Source organism: Hippocampus guttulatus, chromosome 2 (genome assembly GCF_054856545.1).
Source record: "Hippocampus guttulatus isolate MCC_2025c chromosome 2, RoL_Hgut_1.0, whole genome shotgun sequence".
Lineage (NCBI taxonomy): Eukaryota > Metazoa > Chordata > Actinopteri > Syngnathiformes > Syngnathidae > Hippocampus > Hippocampus guttulatus.
In genome coordinates, this window is record NC_141262.1 from 14,640,001 (window position 1) to 14,656,819 (window position 16,819).

Consider the following 16,819-nt stretch of genomic DNA (forward strand, 5'->3'; position numbering starts at 1 on the left):
GGACAGTGAAAGCCGAAAGTAGGCTGCGCGCTGCATTCGCAAAAAACTGCACCGCTCAGTGTGTGCATGTGTTGGCCCACATAGAGAGAGGACAACTAAGCCACGAATGCACCGTCCGTTGAAGATGGTGTCTTATAATTCAACCGCCCCTTTTTCTGTACTTGCTGTTTGCTTACTTTTGGTGCTCTTTTTTACGTGTCTTCCAATGCAGTGTTTTCCAACCTTTATTGAGTCAAGGCACACATCTTACATTAGACTAAATCTTACAACACACCACTAAAGAAAAATGTCACAAAAAGTGGATACATGGGTTAATTATGTCCCTTGTTCCCTCAAGTGTAAGAGAATTCAGGAGTTTTCCTGGCTCAGATTGAGGTAGAGGTTGTAACATTCTGGTCATTAACATGGCTCAAACAAACACTTTCAGTGGCGTTGTGTGCTTGTTTGCACATGAATATTTTGTTCTTCTTCATTGTATTGCTTTTATGAAAGAACTCATCGCCACCTCACAATGAAATGTTGTGGCCTGTTTTTCGAGACATCTCTGGAAAAATCCCCAAACAAGGCATAGCGCTCATTTAATTCCCTGAGAAATCAAGATGTGCTTGTTTGCAAAAGAAACAAGATTTACCTCTATGGAAATCCATAGGATCATATGACAAAATTGTGTCTCTTCTTTCACGGTTTTAGGGGAGACTTCCATCTGTTTTTGGTACATCACCACCCCATCACTGCGATGTAAGACTGCAATTTGAAGTTAAAAAATGACATCCAGCTAGTACAACGCTGTAAAGACCTTCTTGAGCCGGGGGTGGCTCAAAATTAGCCCGAGATGACCGCCTCCAAACTTTATATGCAAAATCATTTTATTTAATTGTTCTGTTGCAATATGTTGCTGATGTAGACCGTTGACCAAATATTATTTGTAGTAAATAAATAACACACCTGTACATCAGGTGATCTCCCACAGCTTATACTGTGTCGCGGGACCCCAGTTGTAAGTCAGTGTTCGAACGTGCTTGCTTGCAATTTGCAATCCTGCTTAACATCATGACAATTTGCACAAATCTGTTCACTTTACATGCAAGGCTTCATCAGTTCAGAGAACCTTGAGGCTACCTGCTAGTCACCTTTTAATAGGGCGCAGAAACATACCTGGACCCCCCCCCCCCCCCCCAACCGCTTGTTTTTAAAGCGTGCAATCAATTACATGCAGCCCTGCCCTAATTCTGAATCATGGTGTGGAGTCAATTTGTCTGTTAGTATGAGGAGGAAAAAAAGAGACATTATCGTCTTTTATCAGTCGAGATGGTTTCAGTAAGACCCCGCCATGATATGTAAACAACAAACTTTTGAAACCGGACCTTTAAACATGTAATTTCAATTTATACAAGGATGGAACACCACAGGAATTCCCTTTTCGTGTGCAACGACACCAACAAAATGTGGATAAAGGAGAGAGTAGTTTTCTCTTTTCTACATCGAAAGATTTCTTTGCTGTCCGGAGATCGTATCATTTTTGGCTTCAGACTCAATCTAATCTCGGAGGTTTTCTCATTCTGAATCAAACATTGTCCAAAGTATATATGGTCATTAGTTGGTTTTGTCTTTGCAGCCTATCATTGTATTTCAAGAAAAACTCATCAGATTGACTCAGCTCCCCTTTGAGGCATGTTGTGTTAAAGAAACACCTATGCAGGTAATCGTTGTTTTTATTACAGTTGGATTACTGAATGGGAGTAGTTTATTAAAATGGTTTCTTGAACTCTATTCTTTATTACCTAGGTGGATTCTTCACTAATGAATGTAGGGGATGGCGGCACGGTGAGCAGAGAGATCAGTGCTCCAAATAAAGCGTCGATGAGCATGGTGGGAAATCCTCCCCAAACGCTGCCCCTTGAGTTTCGAGGCGATGTTACCCTCGGTCAGCAAAACAAGACCACTCCGACATCAGACTGCAAGACAGCGAGAGCCTGCCCGGACACCAGTAATTGCAACCACAGCCCGGAGTCTTCTCCACCCCGGCAGCTCAACAATGAACCAATGTCAAGCTCAGCCCCCGCCAGCGCTGAGAAGGAGACAGACAAAAGAGTGGTAGAGGCCGCTAAAATCAAGGCCGACGGCGCAGGGGCCTTCCCCGCTCTTCAGCGGTCGAGTGGCATAAAAGTCAGCCGGGAGGACTCAGCCAATCCCTGTCACAGCAAGAAATCACATACGCAAACACCATCTGCTCCACCTGGTTTCCAGTGTTCCTTGTTCAAACCAGCCCAGCCAGTTGCCTTCCTGCCTTCCGCCGATTTCTCCTCCCCCCTTTGTAAAATAACTCTCCCACCAGCATTGGGGCAGATCGCCGCCCTCAGAGAAGCCACTTCCAGCCAGTTTCCAAAAGACATTCAACCTCAAACCTCAGGTGTAGCAGAGACGCCCCTCATGCGGACCTATCACTATCCCTTCTCCATGAACCGGATTACCACTTCCGAGAAAAAAGCCTCGAAACTTAAAGCGAATCATTCGTCCAGCAAGAATGCCAAATCCGTCGGGGAACGTAAGTCCCCGGCCTCGGTGGTGACTTCGCCGGCGATCGCTCTCCCACTGCAGCACCCGTCGCTGAACTCCACGGCACCTACCCACTACACATTGTCGCCCACTGCTGCCATTTGTTGCGGCTCTGCACTAGCCACCATCGCCTCTCAGAGTAGACTTCTGAACCACGTGGAAAAGAGCCTTAGCTTAGACAAGATCGCCATAGGCGCTCTGAAAACAGAAGAGCAAAGAGTGGCCTGCTCGCTGGAGCAAAGGGACGTACCCCTGGATTTGTCAGCTAAATCAAAACGTCCAAAATGCACAAATGACCCTCCACATTCAACAAAGGAGCCCCAAAAGAGCAAGTCAAATAAAATGGACTTTCCGAACTCGAAGAGGACTACAACGTATGGCGCAGCTGGGCAATACCCCATTTTGCCCATTACACACAGAAATGGATCTCATCAAAAGCAATCGATCCGGCCACAGAATCGCCAGGTCTCTGAGCTTAAGCCGGCATGGAGCAAGGGATCCTCGCGATCCTCGCAAGAGTCCACTAAAAATATCCCTGGAACATACGTAGGTGTAGCTAGTCCCATACTGGCCTCTACGCTTCGAGGCAAAGGCGGAAAAGGGACTTTTGCAGACGAATTCCAAAGTTTTGCTCAGCAGGAGTTTATTTCGATAATTGACCAAGGAGAACAAGTGACCTCGAGAGGAAAGAGGCTCCCCTCACTGAAGCACGCCCAGGTTGTCAAGCAAGTTAAAAACACAAGCACAGCCATCACCAAGAACTGTTCCGCTAAAGGGGCCCTCATGACGGCCCTGTCAAGCGCCACCAATGCGCATCCGAGGCCTGGCAAAAGAGTGGGTCCTTACTCGGCTTGGCAACAGTCCTCACATCCTCCACACCAAGCATCCTCAGCTCAAAGAAAAATTTCACAAGGTTCCTCAACACCCAAAGGAAATGTTGAAAGTTCCAGGTTTCAGAGTCCATCCATTCCTGCGGAAGAAACGTGGGAGAAACCGTCTCCGCTCTCTAACCTCGCATCCATTGTGAAGCAGCAAGACTTTGAAACAACTGCAGAGGCAAGTGACACGAACGCTGTGTCAAGAAAGGACAATGTTCTGACTCTTCTCAAAGACACCCCACCCAAACAGGTCTCTCCATATGAATCCCCAGCATACTGGTCCCCGGAAAAGTGGCCTCCATCCAGAAAGAGGCTGGAAAGGTTGAAACCAACAGAGACCTCTGAGAATAATGCAGAGATTCGCAGCCATCAGGGAGAACACAAGCACGGGTTTTCTAAGCCCTTTGGACAGTCTCATAGCCTCAGAAGCAACGCATCAACAAATGGTAACAGGTTGGAGAGTAAATTGGCCCAGGTGCTGGAGGGGGAGGTGCTGAAGAAAGACGGCAAAGAGTCCGACGATCCCCCAGATGAAAATAGGGGAGGTTTAGTCGCCTCCATTCTGTCAGGCCGGTCCCCGGTTACAGGAGACGAGAAAAAAACAAATGGAACCAAAGTGGAGTCGCTAACCAAAGCTGTTAAGCAGAAGAAAGTTAGTCCTAAGAAACCCTCAAAGGAGTCTGCAAAGAAGACGGCGCGAGAGAAAGAAAAATACATCACACCTGCTTCCCAAAAGAAGGTGAAGTATCTTTATGTTTGGGGTTGTTCACATTATACTACGCTACTCACAAAAGGAGCTAATGTTTGGCTTTCGGGCGAACTTTCATTCTGAATCTAAAATGCACCCATAATCTTTATCCAATTCTTCAACGTTTCAGTACGATTTGCATAACTTGCTGCTCTTTTAAAGGAAGTTGGATGGCCCAAAAAAACACAACAGGTGTATTTTTAATGAATCGAGAAATACATTTCCCGGTTCAATTAGAATTGGTGTTTCAAGTCTTTGACATCATGAGACCAAGATGACACATAACAATTGATAGTGAGTAGGGATGCACCAAAAATTTTTGGGCCAAAAATGCGTTTTGGTCTGAAAGTCTTTTGTCACCGAAACAACACTCCTGGAAGAGGATGTTGTGGTGACATTAGCAAAAACCTTTAAAGCAGGCACTCTGCTGGCCAGTTCGAAATGCTGGGACTGTGTCGCAGCCTGTTGTTAGCACGATAAGCGGAGGTGGGCGCAGAAGTCGGCCATTGGCCTGGGGAGAGAAGGCTGCCTGGCCGCCAAGGACGGCCTTTCCTGCGGCCGTGCAAGCGAGCCCATCGCTAGGACTGAACCAGCGAGCTGGCTGGTCTGTGTTGTAACCGCCACTGAATGCCTCTCAACAGTCGTCACTCCATGAGCACATGATTTTGTGTTTTGAGTGACGACGGAAGCGCCGTTTTCTGTGTTTCACTGCGTTTGCGTTTTTCATCTTATCCACCACGAACGATGATGTAGAATAGGTGTCCTACATTGAAATGTCTGGAAGGATCAAGTACACTCTCTATAAGACTCGGTTCGGTCAACATTCCTCAAATTTGTAGTTGACAAACCCCCTTCAAAAGCTTTAAAATGAGTAAGGCCATTTTTTTTCACAACCAAATATTCATATTTAGAATGTATTTTTCTATGATTCTGCCAATTTGGACGTAAGTTTGTCAGTGTACATATTTTCTGGGTTCACAGTTTGCCAGGTCCTTTGTGATGTTACTCTGACCTGCTGTCATGGTTCATATTTTTCATCGCTTCCCACACTCATTCCATGAATTTTATCAGCTACAAATACCCTCCTAACTAGGATGTGTTTTTGTTACATATTGTGCATTTTAACAACTTAGTCTTGGTTAATTCTTGACTTAAATTTTTTTTTCTATGCATGGCACCTGTTATAAAAATGATGTAAAGTAGACCCCCCGCATACTTGCGCAGACACATACATCTATTTGCAAAATTTTTTTCCAATATTTTTCATATTTATTTTATTTTGGGGAATGGGGGTTAATCATAATTTTTTTGAAGAATTGCTTGAAAAATACTATATATCTATCAGTTTTATGCGGATTTTCGCTATTTGGGTGCCGAGCCGGTCCCTATCCCCGCAACTTGCGGCGGTCCACTATACATCCTTGTTTGCTATATTTTACAACCTTAATATTATGAGAGTGGAAGTGTTGATAGCTTGAACTGTCAGCATGATAAAAGATGTATCTTTTTACAGGGAAAAAAAACATTTGTCTGAAAAAAAGAAACTAAATAAATCTACCTCAAATTATTTTACGTTTGAACATGACATTAACTTACTAAAAGGGAGAGCTTCAGATTATTTTCTTTTACATTTCAGTTTGATATTCATTCGAATTTTCAAATGACGCAGATTTTTGTTGTCCCGAGATTTACATATTGTTTCACATTGTGACTGGAAATGAAAAGATCATTAAATGATTGTGAGTTGCTGGTCATATGTAAATCAATTAATCTTATAAACATTTTCTGTTTCAGCCAAGAATTCACATTTGGGTGCAATGAGGCTTCAAACTGGATTTTCGCAGATGGAAGTAGTCACTAAATTTAGATTGTCAAAAAGTGTCATCAGCAGGTAGCGATAGAGACATTGGAAAAGAAACAGAAAGGTATAAAAGTGAACATCTTTGGAATTTTGCCTCTTGTGCAAAAAAGTACTGAGACGTTCGACAGTTGGAGAAGGGCATTCAAAAGTTCAAGGTCAAATGAAGTTGACCTGTAATGGTAATTGTGCATTCGAGGTTCATCCTGAAATTTTACCCGAAAGCCAAAAGCCCAAACCTTTTGTGGGTAGTCTACGTTTGTGCTTGAATTGATGAAGTTGTCATTTGGTTCCACAATAACATTCATCCCATCCTCTGGTTCCTTCAGCAGATGAAACAAAAAACATCAGAATTGGAGCAAAGACTTTCCTCGCAGAGTAAAGAGCAGACTCGGAAAGACGATAAACCCCTTGACAAAACTGGTACCGTCTTTGTTCCTTAAAATGTCTGCGTCGATTGCGCTTTTGTCTGTACAGCATCTTATTGAGATGTCTACTCTTACCCTTCAGGTTGATAAACTGAAAATTTGAATGCTTCCTATGCGTCACCTGCACCTGTATACAAGGGACCTGGTGGGAGAGTAACGTTCAAATGTGATTTAATCAGTTACAGATGGTGACAGCAGCCCCGAGGGTGAAGAGTCTCGTGCCTTGAAGTCCGCTGCAGCCACTAAGGAGGCCGCCATTAAAGATGCCTCCTTCCCGAGGTTGAGGAGAGGACGGCGACGTGCCGACGAGGCTAGGTTGGACCTCTGGGGCTTCGCGACGCCTTCCCCGCCTCCGCCACCGCCGCCACCGCCACCGCCACCGCCACCGCCACCCCTTCAAAGGGCCCCTTCTTCCTCTCCTCCGCGTATGCCGGCCCGCCGTCCGAGAGGGAGGCCACGCTCGAACCGATTGTCAGAGCGGGACATCCGGGACAAGGGCAAGGCGGGCGACGTGGAGGACGATGCCCCAGCACATAAAAGGAGGAGACACTGCCGTAATAGAAAGTACCAGACGGGGGAGTACATCACTGAGAAGGACAAACTGGAAGAAGGAGAGCACCTTGATGAGTCAGACAGCGGAATCACAGCGGGTATGTTCATTGTTTACTTTGGTAGGAGCATGTTTGTTACCAGCCACCTCATCAATCCACAGGGTCATTCAACTCGTTTGTAAAATCAACCTTGAATTTTGCTTTCTGTCGAATTTTAAACGCAAACTTTTTTGATGCAAGATCTACTTTTCAAGCAGCCAGCCTCATGCAATCGACCAGTGCACGCGCGCACACACGCAGGCACACGCATACGCAACTCAACCTACAGTAACATGAACGAAACTGGAAAAATAAACCAGACAAGTAGAGCGAGAAAAAAGGAAATCGCTGTCTACCTAGTGGGGAGGCCTTACACGGGAAGGCAGGTATGCACGCTTAGCGCGTAAAGTGCAGGAACATCCCATTGTAGCTTGCGTGCACCATTTTAAAAATAATGCCCCTCCAGCTTCCTTTTCTTTGTCAATGTCATCGTTGCATTGCAGCATCTCAATCATCTGAATCTTCTCTCCTCACTAACTGCAAGTGACTGCTGACCACTAACAACTTCCAGAGATGTAGATCACGCGCTATCCTAGATTAGGTGACCTTTTAAAAAAAAAAGGGAAAAAAAGGGTTTTGTGGGCGTGAGAACAATATTTAGATTACAATTTAACAACAAGTAATAGAATCAAATTTAAAAATGTAAAATGAATTGTGTAAAATCATTGTTATGAACATAATAAATTATTTTTAATTCGTGCTTTCAATTAATGCTGTGGAAGAGTAACAGTTAATTAACTCAAATGTTTAAAAGCATGGAAAATTGTATTCTTTTAAAGTAATGTAATTTTAGAGGATAAGTGGTTCACATAATAATGGATAATTATTGACTAATTTAATTGACAGTAAAGATGTCAATGTAAAACAGTTACATTTATAGTTAAATGAATAAATTATCGAATACAATATTTTAATAAGGAATACATACAAATGTATCAATGCATTTGAATTCCCAGAGGATAAAAAACCAAAAACTAAATTAATTTAACAAATAAATGCACCGGCAATGGGAAATGATTAGAATTCAGCGATTCCAATCTCACAGTTAGTACTGCTTATTGATCTGATTCCTTATTAATTCTATCTGGGTCAGGGAATGAAATACAGTGGTCCCTCACGATATTGCGGTTTACCTTTTGTGGGTTCATTATTTCGCAGACTTTTTTGCAAGTGCAGTTTTGCATGCTGTTTTTAACAGTTTAGTTTTTAAAATTATTTTGACACATTTTTAATTGACCTTCTGTATTTTTTTACTGTGTAATTCTGCATGCTGCTTTTTACAGAAACGTGAGAAAATGTTAACGTTGAGGTTTCCAGCCTTAAAACATAGTATAATTGTAAAAAAAAAAAAAAACGTTTCCTGCTTTGCGGATTACAGTTTATTATTGGAACGTAACTCCTGCGATAAACAAGGGACCGCTGGAAAACAATTTTTTTGTTTGTTTGGTTTTTTGGACAGGTGATTCAGCATATCCAGAATGAACTCATATTTTGTAATGTATCCTTAAGGTGGGGAAAAAGAAAAGTAGGCAATTTACTTCTCAAATTGTCATGAGACTGAAAAGCTTATTGCAGTTTTTTGTACCTTGCAATGTCAGAGGGCCTTAATTCTATTCTTATTGGTCCAGAGAAACTTAAATATTAGTTTTTTTTTCAAGGCCAACTCACACAACAACTGAGAACAGTGAAAGAAGAGATTCATTCATTCATTTTTTTTCCTGCTGAGATATCGGCTCTCTTTTAATCCAACGGATACATTTCCCAATCTATGACATTTTGACTACAAACATTGGACAATATTTACAGTGCTCCTTTTGCATTCAACTTGATCCAAAACTAATTCAGGTTGAAACAAAAAAAAAGGTGTAAACTATCAATTGATGCATAGCTCTTCTAATTAATTTATTTGTTATAATAATAATAATAATAATAATAGATTTTATTTATAAGCGCCTTTCAAGACACCCAAGGACACTTTACAATAACAAAAAACACAAAACAATACGGGTTGAGCAGCGGCAGCCAAAACGCGCCAGCGTTCACTCAACCCGAAAGTCAGAAAGAAACAAGGGAGAGAGAGGGGGAGAAAAAAAACCCACGCTCGAACTACCCTCATTTGAGGATAATTTGAGTGAGGCAAAAAACTCCTGCACAAGCATATGACAGTTACAACAGGTCACAAGACATAAATAATTATAGAGGACTTAAGTCTTTTAAACACACACACACACACACACACGCAATGTTCAATAGGCTTTCATAGAACGAGGAACTATCAGTCAGAGCCCGTTGCCTTTCGGGGTGGTACGCTGTGTAGTGTGGTGAATCTTCACCCCAGACTCTCAGCGACGGCCATCCAGAGCTCTGATGTGAGCTGTGGGGCCCTGTCAGAGGTAAGCTCAGCTGGCGTGCCGAAGCAGGCACACCAGGACACGAGGAACACCCGAGCTGACGTGGTTGCCGACCACACGATGGATCCGAGGTCTCTACCATTGCAAATTTAGGTGCAAAAATATTTGTGGTGCCACATGGCTGATCAAACTCTGCGGCTCGCCATGACCCTTCGCTGTTTAAGGATGCTGTTTGAAAGTCCACTAGTGAACTGTAATGCACTCGTCATTTGCTTGAGCAAATTTGCTCAGCGACATCATATTATGCTTCAACTAGAAATGAAACTTCACAGGGGCAACAGCTAGCGCATCATTATCTGTTTTTCAGTCTGGCGAGAAACGTGAAATCATTTCGTATTGCTGAGATATGGAGAAAAGTGCTGTCTCAGATATGGTTTGTTAAAATTTAGTCACGTTCGGACTTGTCAACTTTTTAATTCCCTTCGCAATGAGGGGTACAAATGTTTGCTATGTTTAAGTGGCATTAGGATTTTAAGGGGGTCCTTGGAAAAAAAATTCAATAATTGAAGGTGTCCCCAGACCCCAAAATTTGTGAATCTCTATTTTAAATAGTAACAAAATCGAACCAATCCAAATCAGTGTTTGTAAGATTCTGAATTTTTACTTTCACAAAATATGTCTTTATTCTTGTAAAAATGTAAGATTGCAACTTTTTTTCCCTAGAAAAAAAATCAACATCCTCTCTTATATTACAACCTTTTGTCTCAAAAATGTATAATTTGGTTATTGTATCACTTCGTTTTTTAGTTTTTTTTTTTTTTTTTCAGAGGGTAAGGGGTGTGATAGGCAACTTTTTCATTCCCACAGCATCTAGATTGGCGTTAGAATTATAAAGTGAGCCTTGGAAAAAAATTCTCCTCAAAAGGGGTGTTTTAAATGGTAACAAAATGCAACCCGATTGTTGCAGATTCCCAGAAGACTCAGTGTCCAAGTTCTGCCGCTTCCTGTCCAGAACCACCATTACGGAGAACCTCCTTGACACGCTCGGGCTCGGTCCGCTACCAAGCTAGCGACATTTCGCTCGAGTCCAACGACAAGCCTTCTGGGAAGAGGAAATTCAAAAGCAAACACTTGTGTGACATTGAGGAGCAAAAGGTGAGCTGCTCTGCTTCTCTTTAGCACTGGACCTCTGAAGTCAACTGCCACTGAAGTTGCCTTTTACTGCCTTTAAACAAACAAAAACAGCAGCTCACTACAGCAGTTGTTAGCACGTTTGCCTCACATTTGTGATGTTAGTTATTCCCAAGACCTTCAAACAACTGCTACTATAACGCACATGGATCAGCAACATCATAGTTCCAAGGTATCGACAGAACTGTATTCTCTTGTGCTCTGTGGTAACAACAACTATCACTGGAGCTTTCTTGGAGATCATCTCTGCCTCTTCTTCTTGCTCTTATTTCTGCTGCCACTCTTCCAGGAGATCTCAGTGCTCTCTGTCATGTTGCAGTAAAACCGCACTACTCTAAAGTTTGACATTTTATTTTTAATAATTTCATTTTTAGGCATTATCGGCCAGCCCTGTGTCTGAGCCAATGCGTAGTTGAAATCAGTCCTGAAAAAAAGAACCTGACCCATTGTGACAATAAAACACAATTAGATTGGTCTCTTTTCTAATTCACCAATGCAATGGTACTGTACATGGTTCTCTCTCCAAGTTGTTCAGTACAATATGTATAATCATTTTGTTTCTTTTGTCATAGTGGTTTTTTGTAATAGTAGAGAGACTCTGACTGCCGGAGACATTTAACTCGTTTTAATGTACTTGATGATAAAAATATGATTTTGACTCTCGTGTGTCGATTCTATGCAAATCAGCTTACGTTACAACTAATAGTTGATAGGTTACATTTCAAGTCATGTTTCAGGTTCTCTAATGTTTAAATGCAGCTGTTTGACGAATACTGTATATAAGCCAACAGTGCCCCCCTGTGGCGCAACGTTTGTCTTTTTTTTTTTTTTTTTTTTTAATCCTTCTGGTCCTTTGTTCGGATTACCTATTGACCGAGATCACAATGCGTTCCATTTGACTTGAGTCATCGCTCGCTCCTCTCTATTCTCTTGTGTTTTAGACGAAGACAAAGCGCAGCAGCTTGGGCAAACGCGCCATCCCCGCAGCTCTGGATGAGGACTCAACCACAGAGAACTGCACCCCTGCGCCCCTCTTCAAGAACGTGCCGTCATCTCCGGCCGGCAAAAAGAACTTGTCAGGAAAAAACAGCAGCCTAGAGTCTCCTCCCAAACGTCCGATCCCTCCAGAAGTGCGGCGGCTGATTGTCAATAAAAATGCTGGCGAAACGTTGCTGCAACGTGCTGCCCGTTTGGGCTATCAGGTAAAAATCACATGAAATTTACTATTAAATTCAACAGTAATTTGACCTTTTGGGGGACGGGGTTGTTTTATCAGGAAGTGGTGCAGTACTGTCTAGAAAAGGACATCAGGGAGGTGAATCGGCGAGACAACGCAGGCTACACGGCCCTCCACGAGGCGTCCTCTCGTGGCTGGACTCAGATTGTCCAGATGTTGCTGAAACATGGCGCCGATGTTAACTGCAGCGCTCAAGATGGAACACGGTAAGGCTTCTGTACATGGCAAAAGAAACGAAGTTGGACAGTTTTCACTTGCTATATCGCAGTTCGTCGTTGGCACACCATTACATTCACTGTTATAAACTAAAGAGGAGGCTCATCAAGAAGAGGGTTTTGGCCTCTGTGCTAAAAAATAGTAACATATCACACAATCGACTATTGTGGTGAACAAGTTCACCTTTTCATTGCCAATGCCGGTACGCTGGTATGTGGACATATTTAGATTAGTTTATGCAACTCGGAAGTTTTTAGTGGATTTTGTCAATGTGTAGCGATGGAGAAGTACACGGAGACTTTAGACAGGCAGGCGAGTGTGCGGTGTACAGCAGTCCCTCGCAATATTGCAGTTCACCTTTGCGGATTTTTTTCAAGTGCAATTTGGTGTGCTGTTTTTACATCTTATAGCTAGCGCGAAGATGTCCCTGCCTGTTCCGTTACTGTATATCATCAGACATATAAAATCAATTTTAAAATTTTGTATAACATTGGGATAGGCTCCAGCAACACCCGCTACCGTCATGAGGATGAGTGGCTCGCAGAATGGGCGAACGGATGGATTTTAAAAAATATTGTATTCATTTTTGGTTGTTTTTGTCCCCCACAGACCACTTCATGATGCGGTGGCAAGTGACAATCTTCCCATCGTTTGGCTGCTCCTGAACCACGGCGCAGACCCGACTCTGGCCACCTACTCGGGACACACGCCGGTCAAACTGGCACACAGCACCACCATGAAGACCTTCCTCACGGGTGAGCGCCACCAGCCTTCGACTTCACCTTGGTAACGTTTAAGCTTTTTTGAGGGTGCTTGAATTCAACCACGAGGAGCAGAAGCTCATGGGAGGCTGTTAAAAGGGTGGTCAATAATATATGAGCTGAAAAATCTGATATTGGTGTCACTTCATTACACGTAAACAATTTTTTAAAACCCACTAAAATATTGATTTATGTTCTGCTGCGTCTCGTCATAATTTACAAGACAATTATTCCTTTCAGACGTGCTTTGATGACTTCCAATCATGAAGTGTCTAAATTGCTGATGATCAATTTATTGATTGCCTCATTCGCGATCGGCAGTCTATGCTGGGCTCTGTAGTGGGTTCGAGAAGGCAGCGTTGCCTAACTTTTATTGCGCCAAGCACATATTTTGCATTAGAAAAATATCGTCGTGCACCACCCATCAAAAATAGAACAAAAAGCCAATCGACATAAATAAATGTGTAACATGAGATGTTGAATATCCTGTGGGAATGATGTATGCATGGCTTTTGTACCACATCATCAACTACAAGTATGAGTAGACATCTGTAAAATGTGATATATATATTTTTAATGAATCCATGTGTAATAGGAGCCGCTAAATGAAATGAATTGCATGATAAAATCATGATGCACCATCTTCTCATCAGTCAGGAAGGCTGCAGTTGGGTTGCACCTTGTACAGGTCGCCAACAAATTGCAGGCTGCACAGAGACAAACAATCACTCACACTCACATTGATAGCTATGCACAAATATAGTCAACAGTGAACAGAGTGTCCTTATTTTTGGAATTTGGGGGGAAGATGTAGTTGTGTAGTGTACCTTATTATAAATAAGTGTAAATTAATCTCCATGGTTGCCTCACAGTCTCGAGGTTTGGGCGTTCGAATCTCTGCTCTGGCCGCAGTCGATTTTACAATTCATCACATTTGTCAGAAATTAAGATACCACCTCACTCATGTTAGCATTTGTCTGCAGGCAGGTTTCAGTTGGCATGACAACACTGTTCCCACCATTTGTTCTTGCAGAGTATTTCACCGACCTGGAGGGCCGCGGTGAGCAGGATCCCACCTTGCACTGGGACTTCTACAGCAGCTCCTTGTTTGGTAAGTTCAGTACCAATGTTGGAAAACAGGAAATCCCTCCTGCTTGGCGGTTAGAAAAAGTTGGACGAGAGGCACCGACTGTCGTTCTCATGGAGAGAGGAAGACGAGTTGAAGCCTGATGCAGTAGGAGTACCAATTATGTGAGGGGAATGCTGAAACAATTTGATTGTTTTAGTGTAACAAAAGCAGTGGGAAATAAACCTGAATTTTCTGTTTCTATTCTTGAAGAGTGTTTTTTCCCCCACCAAGTACCTCCCAAATTAAACACTTAGCTCTTTAAGTACCACCAGGACCAACATTCAAATTCACCAGCGCCATTGTAACATTATGCACAGTTTGAACATAACGCTGCTATTTTATATATATATATGTATGTGCGTGTGTGTGTGTATATATATATATATACACACACACACACACGCGCGCGCGCGGTATATGAATTGCAACTCAAGCCTCAGCCTTTATATTTATTTTTTATCGCCATTTCTCTCCGACGCAGAGACAGACAAGGAGCCCTGCTGGGATTTCCTGTTGTCGGAGAAGGGCCAGGAGTGTGCGGAGGGCGAGAGCGTAAATGCCGACGGGGAATCCAACAAAGACAGCCTGGTGTTCGAGTTCTCCTCTGAGCCCCTTTTGCCCTGCTACCACATACAGGTGTCTGTCACGCAGGGGTGAGTTAACACAGCGTCTTTCTTGTTAAATGGGAGTCAGCAAACCCTTGCCACCATACAGATTTGCAAATCTTTTATTCATATTTTCAATGGGACACTGGAAAAATGACACATTGTCACAAAGTAAAGTGGTAGCCCTCAAAAGAACTCAACGCACCATCCCATTCATGTCGAAATAGTTGACAACACAAGTGAGTCCACGCTGACGTGAAAATGTCCAATTTGGGTGCAATTAACCATTCCCTTTTCTCATGTCATGTGACTTACAGTACGTTACAAAGTATCATGTGTGAATGGGAAGCGGATGGGTTGAATATGGTGTTACTCTCACGCTGTACAGGTTGTTGGTCACATCAGTGGTGGAAAATGTTTTTAAATGATTTATCTCCAAATGAAAACTAAATCACAAAAACCCAGAACGTGAGCAGGGATGAGTAGCCCATTTATGTTCACTGTGTAGGAGAAGAAAAATATTTTCACTTAAAAAAAAAAAGTCATTCCTGCATCAGCTCTCCCCTTTTCCAAACTTTCCGTATGTCTTCCTTGCAGCTTTTGCAACTGGTTCCTGCTGTCGGACGTGCTGAAGCGCCTGAAGATTTCTGCGTGGATTTTTCGCGCCCGCCACCCTCACTTGGAGGTGGCCAGCCTGCCTCGCGCTGAGCTCGGCCGGCAGGTTTTGGTCAGTCAGGTGGGCTTGCCTCTGGATTCCTCCAACAAGGACAAAGAAGAGGAAGACGAGGAGGAGGAGGAGAAGCACCAAGATGAGGAGGGGGAAGACGACAAGGATGAGGGGCTGGTGGATTTGGTGCGGTGTGTTCCAGAGCTCCAGAGACTGCTGGGATCCTCAATTCACATCCTACAAGATGACGATGACGATGAAGAGGATGAGGAGGAGAAACCGCAAGATCGGTAGCCCCGCATCTGACAAAACTCAAACATCTCCGTCCGAGCACTCACTTTTCAGGTTCCTAACTTGACTTGATCCGAGGCGTTTTAAGAGAAGTGGGTGGTCCGCAGAGACGAGACCGCCGCACTGTAGTCAAACATTGGACCCCTCCCCCCAACCACCACCTCCTCCGTTTTCGCCAACACCTTGACTCTACCCTCTTCTTCTGCATCTTCTTCGTGATGGATGGACCTCAACGGTGCAACAACACAGACCCCCCGACGTTCCCTCGCTGAATCACATTTTTGGGACTTTTCAGGAGCGGACACGCACGGCCGTGTTCTTTGCATCTGTTGACACCTCATTTTGGCGTGCTTTATTTAATATTCCTTAATATATTTGACCTCTTGTGTATGTATGGAAAGTTGCTTTGTATGGTCGGTGCTTCACGTACTTATTAGCATCCCTTTATCCCCCCCCCCCCCCCCCCCAGCCCCCGACTCTGGTTTCAGAACAGTATTTGAGTGAGCAAAAGTACAGTTTTATTGTACTGGTGCTATAATAGATTTTTCTTTGTGTTGACAATCAATGAATTTTTGGTTTGGAATCACAAACTTAATAAAAAAAGAAAAAAGATATTTAAGAGATGTAAAGATGGTGTCGTTGAGTTGAATGGGGTAAAAAGAAGTGGATTGCGAGACACTTTTATTTGATTATTTTATAAGAAAGGAAGAATAAAGCATGATTGTAAATCATACTTTTATATTTATGTTTTGTTTACCGGGTTGGGTCACAAAACTTTCAAACCACAAGAACAAAAAAAAAAAGTGAAAATACTGTATTCATGATTTGAAGTGGCATCATGGTCACCTAGTGGTTAGCACGACCGTCTCACAGTTCGAATTTCACACGTTGCATATCCGCCCGTGCTTATGTGGACTTTCTCCGAGCACTCTGACTTCCTTCTACATTCCATAAACGTGCATGTTCGGTGCTAAACTATCCATTCGTAGGCTTCAATGTGTGCGTACCAGTCAGCTCCAGCACACCCATAAGGCCTATGAAAAAGGGAAAGTGGAAATAAACATTAGAAAACTATTAATATACTCTGACAAACAATCAGTTAAAAAAACTGCAACAGATTAATATCCCCATTTAAGATAATGCAAAATTTTTGGACTTGAATGAGTGGGGACAGCTGTAAATGGTATTAATAGATTACTGCAAACAGAAATAATGAGAATCGGAGAGCGTTAACATGTCTTTATCATGTATTT

The 16,819-nt window shown here is 43.0% G+C and overlaps 1 protein-coding gene across 6 annotated transcripts in view; it reads left to right on the forward strand.

Annotated features, from left to right (window-relative positions):
* Nucleotides 1-16,299, forward strand: part of bcorl1 (BCL6 corepressor-like 1) — a 24,303-nt gene extending 8,004 nt beyond the window's left edge. For 2 of the 6 annotated variants that reach the window (XM_086138156.1, XM_086138147.1), the window contains exons 2-12: nt 1,616-1,699; nt 1,786-4,173; nt 6,370-6,463; nt 6,648-7,118; nt 10,437-10,624; nt 11,602-11,862; nt 11,937-12,103; nt 12,723-12,868; nt 13,908-13,985; nt 14,485-14,656; nt 15,206-16,299. In XM_086138156.1, the coding sequence (XP_085994282.1) occupies nt 1,694-1,699; nt 1,786-4,173; nt 6,370-6,463; nt 6,648-7,118; nt 10,437-10,624; nt 11,602-11,862; nt 11,937-12,103; nt 12,723-12,868; nt 13,908-13,985; nt 14,485-14,656; nt 15,206-15,569 (4,335 nt within the window). In that variant the 5' untranslated portion in view covers nt 1,616-1,693 and the 3' untranslated portion in view covers nt 15,570-16,299. The remainder of the gene's footprint in view (nt 1-1,615; nt 1,700-1,785; nt 4,174-6,369; nt 6,464-6,647; nt 7,119-10,436; nt 10,625-11,601; nt 11,863-11,936; nt 12,104-12,722; nt 12,869-13,907; nt 13,986-14,484; nt 14,657-15,205) is intronic. The other 4 variants (XM_086138189.1, XM_086138165.1, XM_086138174.1 and 1 more) reach the window with 3 other exon arrangements.
* Nucleotides 16,300-16,819: the final 520 nt, after the last annotated feature.